General features: G+C 53.3%; 1 protein-coding gene across 2 annotated transcripts; it reads left to right on the forward strand.

The window, feature by feature from the left end:
• The first annotated feature begins 2,391 nt into the window (after positions 1-2,391).
• FLYWCH2 (FLYWCH family member 2) lies at positions 2,392-10,074 on the forward strand. 2 transcript variants are annotated; one of them, XM_061209056.1, is made up of 4 exons: positions 2,392-2,590; positions 7,249-7,350; positions 8,134-8,565; positions 9,772-10,074. In XM_061209056.1, the coding sequence occupies exons 3-4, from the start codon at positions 8,235-8,237 to the stop codon at positions 9,873-9,875; spliced, it is 435 nt and encodes a 144-aa protein (XP_061065039.1). In that variant the 5' UTR covers positions 2,392-2,590; positions 7,249-7,350; positions 8,134-8,234; the 3' UTR covers positions 9,876-10,074. The 2 variants fall into 2 exon arrangements, with proteins under 2 accessions (XP_061065039.1, XP_061065038.1); XM_061209055.1 differs by lacking the exon at positions 7,249-7,350.
• The last annotated feature ends 2,421 nt before the right edge of the window (positions 10,075-12,495 follow it).

Here is a 12,495-nt window from a genome sequence, read left to right on the forward strand (position 1 = left end):
AGCTGTCTTTTCTCAAACGTGATATTAAATAGATTTTTTTTTTCTTTTTTTGGCCATGCCACGCGGGATCTTAGTTCCGCGACCAGGGATCGAACCCGTGTCCCCTGCGGTGGAAGTGAGGAGTCTTAACCACTGGACCACCAGGGAAGTCCCCAAACAGATTTTTTTTTTAATGTAGAACATTGCCACTCTTCTCACTCATTTTTGGTTTGAAGATACAGTTATGCAGTGAATTTATTATTGATATTTTAAATTCTTAGGTTAAATTTCTGATATTGTAAATATTGATGGATGTAACCTACATAACCAAAAGCTCTTCGAGCTGCTCAATAATTTAAAGAGTGTAATCACTCTTTAAAGGGGTTCTGAGACCAAAAAGCCTGAGAACCGCTGGACTACGGAATATAAATGTTAGAACCCACGACCCACAGGATAATACTCTGTGAATTCTCACAATGACTCCATGAGGTGGGTGATGTTATTATACCCATTTATCAGATGAGAAAACTGAGAGACAGGGGAAGCAATTGCTTGTCACACAGCTAGCTAATGCCAGAGCTGGGATTTGGACACAGGCATCTGACTCCAAGCTTGTGCACTTCCTTGGGGACAATCTGGCAACATGTTTAAAAAGCTCTTATGGACTTCCCTGGTGGCACAGTGGTTAAGAATCTGCCTGCCAATGCAGGGGACAAGGGTTTGATCCCTGGTCCGGGAAGATCCCGTGTACCACAACTACTGTGCCTGCACTCTAGAGCTTGCGAGCCACAACTACTGAGCCCTCGTGCCACAACTACCGAAGCCCGCGTGCCTAGAGCCCATGTTCCGCAACAGAAGCCACCGCAATGAGAAGCCAGCGCACCACAACCAAGAGTAGCCCCCGCTCACAACAACTAGAGAAAGCCCGCGCGCAGCAACGAAGACCCAATGTGGACAAAAATGAATAAATAAAATAAATAAATTTTTTTAAAACTTATCAAAAATAAAATAAAAAGCTCTTAAGACATTTGCCTTCTTTGACTATTTTTTGAAATTTCAAGAAAGGGGATAATCAGATGTCAGGAATTTAGATACAAAGATATTTATAACATAATAAAATTAGAGACAACCAGTAGTCAGTGGATTATTAATAGATAATGGCAAATAAATTCATGAAGGCCTTTGAATGACCCTGAAGAATACCCAGGAAATGACCTGGCCCCTGGAGAAAGGACTGGAGGTCGGTGGAAGCCGTGGCTGCTGAACCGAGGGTGGTGATGAGGGATCTGCAGAGCCAGGGCGGCGGTGTCGGGGTGAGGCGGGGGAGGAGGGAGCTGGGAGCCTTTGTAGAGGCAGTTGCAGGTTCTGCTGATATTTGGACTTGAGGAGGAGGATACAGGAGAACGCGGGAGAACTGGAGGACACGGCGGATGCAGAAGATGCGGAGAACGTGGGAAATGCCTGAAGTCCAGGTCAGGCAGGCCTCATGGCACCTGGACCTGCACCTGCTGGGAGCCCAGGAGCAGCTTTAGAGCAAGAGAAAGGAGGAGAAGAAGAGGGGTGTCCGGGGAGTGGTGTTTTCTAGAGAGCAGCAGCGTCTTCACTCTGCCAACGTGAGGACGCGCAGCTAGAAGACTGGGGGCTCTAGCGGGGCGAAGGGGGGCGGGCGGAGGGCTGGGGAGGGTCGCAGTGAGCGGAGGGCCCGGGGCGCCGTGCAGGAGGGGAGGCGGGTGAGAGGCAGGGCGGGTGTCAGCTCGGAGGATGCTGGGCCACTCTGATCGCCACCCGCCAAGTGTCCAGGAAAGCAGCCCCCAGGCCCCGCAGCTCCCCGTGCGGGAGCAGCCCGGTCTCCACCGCCCAGGGTGGTCAGAGAATCAGTGTGCAGTGACTGTGTACTGTGAGTGGGGGCTGGATCGATGGGCGAAGGTCGGGATGATGGACGAGGGCTGGACCTGTGGCGGGGGAGGGGGGGGGGAGGGGGGGGAGCACCAATAACGAGGGAGGGACCAATGGCGAGGGCTGGACCGAGGGTCGGGGAGACCAACGGCAAAAATGCTGCGCCCTCAGGGATGCTGGGCGGAGCGGAATCAGTAGCTTTGATGAGCATACTGGAAGTTCTTCCCTCTGCTCGCTCAGGAGAACAACGGAGACGATCGAGGCCTTTAAACAAATGTTGTGACTTCCTCTGCGTAGAGCCGAGGTCAAACACTGGGGGAGGTCGGGTGATCTCAGTTAAACCCACTCCCCTTGTCCTGGGAGAGCCCCGCCCAAGACTCTAAGTCTGGCCACTTGAAGGCTGACGCTCCGCCCCCCGGGGGCCACCGCCCAATAACGGCATGGTCCTGCCCCCTCGCGAGCCCTGGCTCCGCCCCCGCGCGGGATTGGTCAGGCCTCCAGTTCTGCCCCGCGAGGGGAAGACCCGGAGAAATCGAGTTAGCCCAAGGAACGGGCCCCCCACAAGCCCTGCTGCGCATGCTCGCTCCGTGACCCCAGCTTGAGGTGACTGCCCGAACCCAGGCGGGGGCCCCAGGCACGGAGGTTGAGGGACCTGCCGCGGCTCGGTCTCCGGAGAGGGAGGGCCCCGCTGCCGTCGCCGCCCGGCCGGTGCCCGGTGAGGACGGGCCCCAGCGGATCGGGGAGGGTCTCGGGTCCCTGCCGGGGTCCTCTGGGGGTCCCCAAGGGTTGCTGATGCTGGGGGGTGCCCCCCAGCTCTGCATCCCGGCGCTCAGGCAGCCTCCTTGTCCTTCACTAGCGATTCAGCTCTTCTCCTCGCTCGTCCTTCCCCCAACCCACCCGACCCCAGGACTGAGCCCTCACACCCCAAGTCAGGGAGGCCCACATTGGTTTGCCTTTCCTTGACCGTGTCCGCCCCGCCCAGTACTGCCCCCGCCCTGCACCCATCCCCAGTCCCGTCCCATCCTTGTGGCTCTAGAGATGCTCGCAGGGATGGCAGTTGGAGGTCTGAGATGTTGGGGCGGGGGAGGCACTCCGGAGGCTTAGTCAGGAGGTGGTGGTAATGATGCGAGAGGAGAGAGGCGGGGAGCAGGGACCATTTGGGCGCAGCATAGACAGGTCTAAGGACAAATTACAGTGGGTAAGGAGGAGTAAAAGTAACTAAGATTCCAAGCCATGGTGATTAGGGGAAAGGAGGTGCCATTACATGAAATTCCCACTTTGGGGAAGCTGTTCCCTGCACACTATAGAGTAGCAGTTCTTGACCCATTCTGGGTCTTACTGCTGCTTTGAAAATCTCCCTGTAAGGATGTGTACCTGCATATCTAAGTGGGTCCATCATCCCACCAGCAGCCCTCCAAGAACCACATGGGACAGCGATTATAGAAGGGGCATCTGTCAGTATCACTGGTAACTTGAAGACTTCACCCTTGTCTGCCTGCCTGCCTGCCTGCTCTTAAGAGCCCCTGCGAAGTTCGCCACTACTCCCATTACATAGGTGAAACCAGCCCAGAGAATGTAAGGGGTTGGCCTCTTAGCTGAGGATGCAGGTGTTGGTGGACATTGATGGTATTTCTCTCCCATACATATGAAGGTAATGGTAATTCTGTTAATCCATCATCAGTTGCCAGGCAATGATCCTGGCTTTCATTTTTTTTTTTTTTTTTTGGCCACACCATTTGTGGGATTTTAGTTCCCCAATCAGGGATTGAACCTGCGCCCTCGGCAGTGAGAGCGGGGAGTTCTAACCACTGAACCGCCAGGTAATTCCCATGATCCTGGCTTTCAGAACCTCACCATCAAGGGATTGGACCTCGTATTAGTTACCTACTGCTGCCATAACAAATTACCACAAATTTAGTGGATTAAAACAACACAGCTTTGTAAAAGTCATGCAGTGCTGGAGGTCAGAGATCTGACATGGGCCTCACTGGGTTAAAATCAAGGTTTGGACGGGGCTGTAACCCTTCCAGGGGACTATAGGAGAGACAGTCTGTTACTTTGTCTTTTCTAGAGGCCTCCAGCATTCCTTGGTTCATATCCCCCTCCCTCCACCTTCAATGCCAGCAACATCGAATCTCTCCTCTCGCTGACCCTGCCTCCATCATCACACCGCTTTTTCTGACTCTTCTACCTGCGTTTCCTGCTTTTTAGGACCCTTGTGATTGTGATGGAACCACCTGGACAATCCAAGATAATCTCCTAGTTTAGTAACCTTCATGCCATCTGCAAACTTAATTCCCCCTTTGCCATATAAGGTAACATATTTACAGGTTCCAGGGATCAGGACCTAGACAGCTTTGGCGATGGGCAGCGGGGGGGCATTATTCTGCCTCCCAAGGTGTCTAAGAGGCTCCTGCCAGTTCTTAACATTGTGTGGTTTGGGGTTTACACTGAGCCATCTTACAATATCATGACAGCTGGTTAGGATAAATGGGTGACTGGAGACCCATAGCAATATCAAACTATCCGACTGGGGATGCAGGTGGAGGGTGTAAAGTGAGTGAAGTAAGGTAAACTATTAAACCTTTTGATCTTTTTAATTCATTTCTGCTTCACTTCTAAAAATTCTGTTAATTCAATGAACTTTTATTGAGTAAAAATTTAATTTTCAAAATAGATGTTTTAGGCTTAAAATAGCTGCCTGTCAACTCTTCCATTCACATCTCAAAAATAAATTGCTAGAAGGTTAGGGATGAATCCAGAAAAGAGACTGATCCAGCCTGAGGGACTGTCCACCCCTGTACATGGAGTGGTGGAAAAACAGTTCAGCTACGAACTAGAAATTAGAAACTTCTTAAACAGAGGGCCCATGGCATCATCCATTTTTCACAAAGTATCAGAAACAAATAGGGTACTGGTAAAAAAAAAAAAAAAAAAAATGTAGATTCTCAGGTCCCTCTCCAGACCCATTGAGAAAGAAGTCTGGGGGTGGAGGAGTCCAGAACTGTGCATTTTTAACAAGAATTCTGGGTGATTCTTAGGTATCATGAAGTGGGGAAACCACTGATTATAGACTTAATTTCTCTTTTCTCAATACATAAGTTTTATTGAGATAATTTACATACCATGCAATTCACTCACTCACAATGTACAATTCAATGGCTTTTAGTAAATTCAACAAGTTGTGCAGCCATCACCACAATCAGTTTTAGTACTTTTTCATCACCCCAGAAACCCCATACATACTAGTATTCACTCCTCACTCTTCTGGTCCCCATCCCTCCCACCCCCAGCCCTAGACAATCACAAATCTACTTTCTGTCTCTATGGATTTTTCTACTCTATAGATTTTCTATAGACTCCAGGTCATTTTATAGAAATGGAGTGTATAATATGTGATCTTTCATGACTGGCTTCTTTCACTTAGCTAATCTTTCCAAGGTTCATCCATGTCGTGGCATGAATTTTTTAAATTATCAAATAATATTCCATTGTGTGGATACATCACATTTTATTTATTCATTTATCTGTTGATGGATATTTGGGCTGTTTCACTTTTTGGCATCTATGAATAATGCTGCTGCGAATATTCATGTACAAGTTTTTATGTAGACATCAGTTTCCATTTCTCTTGGGGATACACCTAGGAGTGGAATTGCTGGTTCCTATGGTAATTCTATGTTTAACCTTTTGAGAAATCATCAGACTGTTTTCCAAAGTGGCTGCACTATTTATATCCCCACCAGCAGTGTATGAGGGTTCCATTTTCTCCTCATCCTCACCAACACTTGTTATTGTCTGGGTTTTTTGTTTTGTTTTATTAGATCCATTCTAGTAGTGTGAAATAGTATCTCATTATAGTTTGATCTGCACTTCCCTCATGACTAATGATGTTGAACATCTCGTGCTTACTGGCCACTTGTATATTTTCTTTGGAGAAAGGCCTATTCAGATCCTTTGCCCATTTTTAAATTGAGTTATTTGTCTTTTTATTACTGAGTTATGTGTTCTTTATAAATTCCAGATACAAGTCCCTTATCAGATGTATGATCTGCAAAAATGTTCTCCCATCCTATGGGCTGCCTTTTAACTCTCGTGATGGTGTCCTTTGACTCACAAAAGTTTTAAATTTCAATGAAGTCAAATTTTTGTGTTTCTTTTTTGGTTACCTGTACTTTTAGTGTCATACTGAAGAAAGCTTTGCCTAATCCAAGGTCAGGAAGATTTACTCTTTTCTTTTTTTTTTAAGAGTTTTATCACTAGCGCTCATAATTAAGTCTATGATCATTTAGAGTTAATTATTTGTATATGATGTGAGAAAGGGGTCCAGCCACCTGGAGTTTCATCCCTGGACCACAGAGGTGTGGGCTGCTGGCCAGGGTTGTGCACCAGGCCAATCAGAGTGTGGGGGCAGGGTCCTGTGGGTGGGGCTTCCCACCATAACCCTTTCCTGCCCAGAGTGGTTCTCTGGAGGGGTGGGTGGGGAGGCAGTGTCTTTTCTGCTGGGCCCCATGTCCCCCCAGGTCCCAGGTACCACCATGTTGCCTGCCCTGTGGGGCAGGATGGGCAGAGCTGGGAAGGACCACATGGGAGGAGTAGGGGTTGGCTTAGCCAGGGGCTGGACCAGGGACAAGAGGGATAATGAGACGTCAATCCCAGGGGTGCCTGTGGTCAGGTGACTTGCTACCAGGAAGCATTTACCTGAGGCTACACCCCCTGGAGGTGGGGGTCCTCCTCTGTCACAGTTGGGAGGTCTCTGCTTTCGTGTCTAGTTGTCAGGTCTCTGCTTTCATGTCTAGTTGACTGAGAAGGGGAGCTTGCAGGGGACAAGGCACCCCAACCATGCACTGGCCTTGCACCTCAGGCTCCTCTCATGGATGAAGGGGTCTTGGAAGACTTTGGGGTGCGGGGCATGGACACCTCAAGCCATGCGCATTGGAGGGGCCCAGAGAAACACAACTGAAAGCCAGGTTGGAGAAACAGGTCTAGGGGGGCAAGTAAGAGTGTACAGGCCTTGGTGCTGCCTGAGTCCTGGACAGGGAGGGTGAGATGTCTGCCAAGGCGGCAATCTTGTTTCTGGGCTAAACTGGAAACTGAGAAAGACCCCGCCATCTGCCCACCACCCAATCACCCCCAACAGACAAAACAGCTAGCCCACACTGATGCCCCAGAGCCCCGGTCTCCAGGCCAGCGCTGCCCCTGTCATCCATTTTTCTTTTCTTTTTTTTTTTTTTTTTTGGCCATGCCGTGTGGCTTGTGGGATCTTAGTTCCCTGACCAGGGATTGAACCCGGGCCCCCGGCAGTGAAAGTGCAGAGTCCTAACCATTGGCCCACCAGGGAATTCCCGTCATCCATCCTTTCTGCTTCTCCAGACCAGAAGCCAGGGAGCCCTCAGTGACCACGGATTCTCTGGACACCTCCACAGCCCTGTCCCCACTCAGCTGAGGCAGAGCCAGCACCAGCTTAGACACAAGGTCGCTGCCCTCGTGGGGCCCTGGCGTCCCCTAGCACTGGGTGCCCCGGGGCCTCTCGCCTGGGATGGGGCATGGATCTAGTTGTGAATCCAGAGAGTCCCTCCTCCCAGGGCCAGGCTCCTCCTTTGGGGTCTGCAGTGTGCCAGCAGGGCCCCAGCCCATGCTCCCAGTGACACAGTGTCAGGGTGAAGGGCACCAGGCATTCTGGGAGGGTTGGTGACCTGAACTCATGTCCCCAAAGTGCTTTTCCCCAACGCCTGGTGCTCAGGAAGACCGGTTCCTGTTATCCTGGACGAGGTACCCCAGGTGCTGTGCGGGGCGGGCTCTGGACCCACCTCGACTGGACTCCCAGCTCTGCCTTCATGGCTGCATGCCTCAGTGTCCTCATCTGTAACCTGGGTCAATGAGAAAGATCAACTTTCATAACGTGGGGCTGAAGGTTAAATGGAAAAACCTGTGGAAGCACTTCACCCCGTGCTCAGCACCTGTGGGCCTGGCTTCCTAGTAACTCACAGCTGTCAGCACCTTGGTCACCCCAGTAGCCCCTTGAGAGCCCTGTTTTGGGCACATTTTGTAGATGGGAAAGTGAGGTTTGGCTGGGGGAGGTGACGGACCCAAGGCTACCAAGAGAGCAGAAGCACCAGCCCAGGGTTCTCTGGCTCCATTCAGGTCCTTCCCCTGGGGCACCGAGGCAGCCCCATCTGCCCCAACCTCCAGCCCAGATTCTTCCTGAACCCAGGTCCAAGGGCATCTCCACTGATGGGATTTTGCCTCCTGCCTTAGGACGGAGCCCTTGGACTGCTGGGTTCCTTCCAGGGAGGTGGAGGAGAAATCCATCTGCTGGGGCCTGAGCGTGGCCTGGGGGCCAGGCCATCGTTCCCGGAATGCCCCTGCCCGAGCCCAGTGAGCAGGAGGGCGAGAGTGTGAAGGCCGGCCAGGAGCCCTCCCCTGAGTCCCCTGAGCCGGGCACAGATGTCGTCCCCGCAGCCCCCACGAAGCCCAGGAAGTTCTCCAAACTGGTGCTGCTGACGGCCTCCAAGGACAGTGCCAAAGTGGCGGGGGCCAAGCGCAAAGGAGTGCACTGCATCATGTCCCTGGGGGTGCCCGGTCCCGCCACCCTTGCCAAAGCCCTCCTCAAGATCCATCCCGAGGCTCAGCGGGCCATCGAGGCCGCCCCCCAGGAGCCTGAGCAAAAACGCAGCAAGCTGGACACAGGTGAGGCCCCAGACCAGCAAGCAGGGCGAGAGCAAGACCTTCCTGGGGCCGAAGTCCCCTGTCACCTGGGCAGCCAGGGGGACAGCAGGCTCGGCTGGCTCAGGGGAGTATGTGTGTGCTGTGAACATTTCTGCGTGCATCTGTCTACATTATCTCAGTGTGAATCTCTGCGTGTCTGTAGGCCTCCGTGTGTGTGTGTGTGTGTGTGTGTGTGTGTGTGTGTGTTTCTCTAAGGTTCTGTCTCCCTATGTGTGTATTTGCCTAGGAGAGTAAGTTTGTGTGGGTTCTTGTATGTCTGTGTTCCTGGGCCTATTTCTCTCCGTGTCTACTCTTATGTGTTTACATATTTATGTCTTTTTCATGAGATGGGGGCATCCCCAGCCACAAGCCTAGAGTTCTCAGGCGACCCGAGGGACACCTCAGGCTCCATCGCCTGCTGGAGTCAGGGACCCCGGAGCCTGGAGGCCCCTCTGCAGTGGGCCTGGCTCACCCTTGAGCCCTTCCACTGGCCTGTTCTGCTCCAAGTGCCTCCTCATGTCCACCTGCCTCTGCCCAGTGCAGAGAGGGTTCTGTCCTCACGACCTGTGTGGAGGCAGGGCTCAGAAGGGCCAGGTCACCACCCTGAGGCCACCAGCTAGCTCACTGAAAAGGATGGGGGGGCCCCCTCTGGCTCAGAGCCCATTCTTCCAGCTGAGCTGGGTGGGACAGGCCATTTCTACCCCGCCTGAGACCTCTGCTCACTTCTCAGATCAGGTGGGCTCTGGGGCCATATGGACCCCACCCCATATGGCACCTTTGTGAGAATCAGGACAAAGTCACCCTTCCTCAGATGGAGAGATGAAGAACGGAACAAGGGCTGCAGCTCGGCCCCATGGGCTCCCCTGGGCAGGTGCTCATGGGCAGTCAACACCTCTCAACCTGCCCCTCCGTCTTTACCTCCAGACCTGTCCACAGCCCTCCCCACCTCCTGACCTGTCCTGGGCCAGGCAGTGGGGAGGGAGCAGCAGCTTCCTGATGCTCAGCCCAGATTTGGCCCAAAGTTTCCTGGAAACAGCCTCTGTGTCCCTGGGCCAGTGGCCTTTGGGAGCATGTCTCTGGAGTCAGCAATCCCCGCCCCTGCTCTGGCAGCTGGGACCCCCAGGTTTGCCCCCCACCCCTTCCCCCTTTTCCTTTGACAACAGCCTGACCCACGCCCTTCTCTTCCAGACGGAAAAGAAGATGGAAGGTTGGCAGGACAGCCTGCCCCCAGTCCCTTGGTGGATGGGGAGGAGTCCACCATGGGCCCCATCGTGTCCAGGGAGGACCCGTAGCCCTGACAACCGAGGGTGCGATCTGGCTGGGTCAGTGAACTTGGCTGCAACTTCTACACGTTCCACTGAGCTTCTGCCTGGGGCCCAGCCGCTGACTGATTTTCACTTTCAACATTGTAATCTTTTTCTGATCAAGCATAATTTACTTTTGTAAGCAGAAAAAAAAAATTAAAAAGAGAATAAAAGAAGCTGTACACTAGATCCCACCATGGATAGGTTTTTTAAATTCCATGATTCTGGGTCCTTTGAGGTCCCAGCTCCAACCCCCACCCCCCTGCTCCTGGGCCTCCCCAACCCTCACCAGCCCTTACCTGGCCCTGCTCCAGGGCTTCCTGGCCTGGGCCATCTCTCAGGCCCAGGAGGGCTCTCCAGCGGCCTCCATCCCCCAGGGCCTCACACCCTGGGCCTCCTCAGCCTGGAAAACCCGACCACTGACTCAGAGACTAGGTGGAGTCTCTGAGGTTTTCACTTTCTGCTGCCTTTGGTGTCCAGCCCTGAACCCCTGGGAAGCCGATCCTGCCCCTCCCTGGCTCTCCTTCCAGGGCCAGTTCCCAGGAGGCCTCAGCCTGCTTCTTCCTGCTGGACCCTCAGAAAGGCCACCTCCTCCAGGGAGTCACACAGGACTGACAGCCTCTGTGCACAGGGACCCTGATGTCCATGGCAGCCCAAGGTTCCGCTGAGGAGGTGAGCCTGCGGTGTGAGGGGGCACACCTGACAAAAGTGTATTGTGCCCCTGCCGTGTTCCTTCTGGGTGGTTTGGGGGCTGAGGGAGATTCCTGGGAGCCTGAGCCCCTCCTCAGGTCCCCTGGGTGCTGCCCTGCTGGAGGAAAAGATGAAGAAACACCGTTCCCCTCCTTCAACAATAAGTCGGGGTCCCCTGAGAAAAGGCATTGGCCTCAAGTTGCTTCAGCCCACGTGGTCCTCATCGTTTGAAAACTGCCTTTGGGCAAAAGGAAATGGATTATTTTTTAAAAGTAGAGTTTAGGGGACTTATGTTTTCAAACATTTTCCAAATTTAATCAGTATCTGTTGACTCCCTCTTGCGAAAAGTGAGTTACGCAGCACATCCTCAGCGCCCAACTCTCCATTTTGCTGTGATTTTTATAGCATGGTTGTCTGTAACATTTATATTCTGTAACCATAACTTGAAAAGTTCTTTTGTCTGAATTCTATATTTAAATAGATTCCCATCCCCCACAAGATTTCTCCTTTCCTGAGGCTCTGAGTCATCCTGGAGGGCTGGTTCTGTCAGTTGAGGAGACCGCCTGAGGGCTTGCTCTGGTTTAACATTTGGTAGTGGAGGAGGCATGGAGTAGAGGAGGTGGGGAGAGGGGCCGGCCAGCCTCGACCCCTGCCACTCAGCCTGGACTCCAGGCAGTCCTGGCCTGGGCAGGGTCACTGCGGGTGTCCACTCCCCTGCATTTTGCTGTGGCACCATCGACCCCTTCTGCAGCTGCCATGGGAGCCTGAGGCGGGGGTGGCACTCGGGTCCCCAGTGAGGGGGCCTGGTTGACTAGGTGGCCCCCGGAGGCTGGGTGGGGGCACAGAAAGGGTGCACCTCCCTCCGGGGGCTCAAGCGGCCTATGGTGCCTGTCATCTGCCTGGAGGGTGGGAAGCCACTGCCAAGCCAGGCAGGGAGCTCATACACTGGATCCGGAGGTGTTAAGCTTTTCTTATTTTTTAAATTTTGAAACATTTTGAACTCCCATAAAAGTTGAAGGAGCATGCAGGGAGCACCACGTATCCCTCACCTAGATTCACCCTCCCTCTCCCTCCCAGTCCTGCCGCTTTCTTGCCCCTTCACTTCTTGAGGACCTTAATGTCTGCCCAGAGCAGGGTACACAGGACCTAGTGGTAAACAGGTCACAGCCCCAGCCTCCCAGAGGTAGACAGGAGACACAGAACTTCCTGCTGATGAGTCCATGAAATCTGGGGCTAAGGGCTGCCCAGGAGAGGACCAGGAGCTCCTCAGCATATGACAGGGGCCTGAGGAAGCCCGGTGGAGGGAGCTGAAAGGTGAAGAGGGCGGGCTTGGGAGGAGCGCCAGACGGAGTAGGACAGGAAGGCCACGAGGCAGGAATGGTTGGCAGAGGCTACTGGCCCAGGGCCTTGAGGCCACAGGTGGGTTCCAGGCTCATCACGGGTAGTAGGAGGTTGGGACGGATTTATGAAGAGGAGGAATGTGGTCAGTGTCGTTTTACAAAACTCCCCTGGTGCCCTGAGGAGAACAGACTGGAGGGGGTCCAAAGCGGGAGCGGAGAGGCCGGTGAGGGCACCACCAAAACCCCGGGGGAGAGAAAAGGGAGGGGAGATAGGAGATGCTAGAAGGGGAAGGAGAAGGGCTCAGTGATGGGTGGTCTCTTTTGGGGGACAGGGTTTGAGGGAGGACTGGCCTGCCCAGCCCGGGATGACAGTGCCACCCACCAGGAGGAGAATCCAAGGGGAGAAGGGAGCTGGGGGCAAGTGGCCCTTCCAGTTCACACAGTTGGCATCCTGCTGGACGGGTGTGTTCCTGTCGGTCAAGAGTGGTTCCCACCAGTGTCAACAGAGAAGAAAACCCTCAGAAGTGGCAGATTGATACCAGTTCTGGGTCTCTGCACTCAGTGAGTGGGTGGGTAGG

The sequence above is a fragment of the Eubalaena glacialis genome, chromosome 13 (assembly GCF_028564815.1).
Source record: "Eubalaena glacialis isolate mEubGla1 chromosome 13, mEubGla1.1.hap2.+ XY, whole genome shotgun sequence".
In the NCBI taxonomy this organism is placed as follows: domain Eukaryota; kingdom Metazoa; phylum Chordata; class Mammalia; order Artiodactyla; family Balaenidae; genus Eubalaena; species Eubalaena glacialis.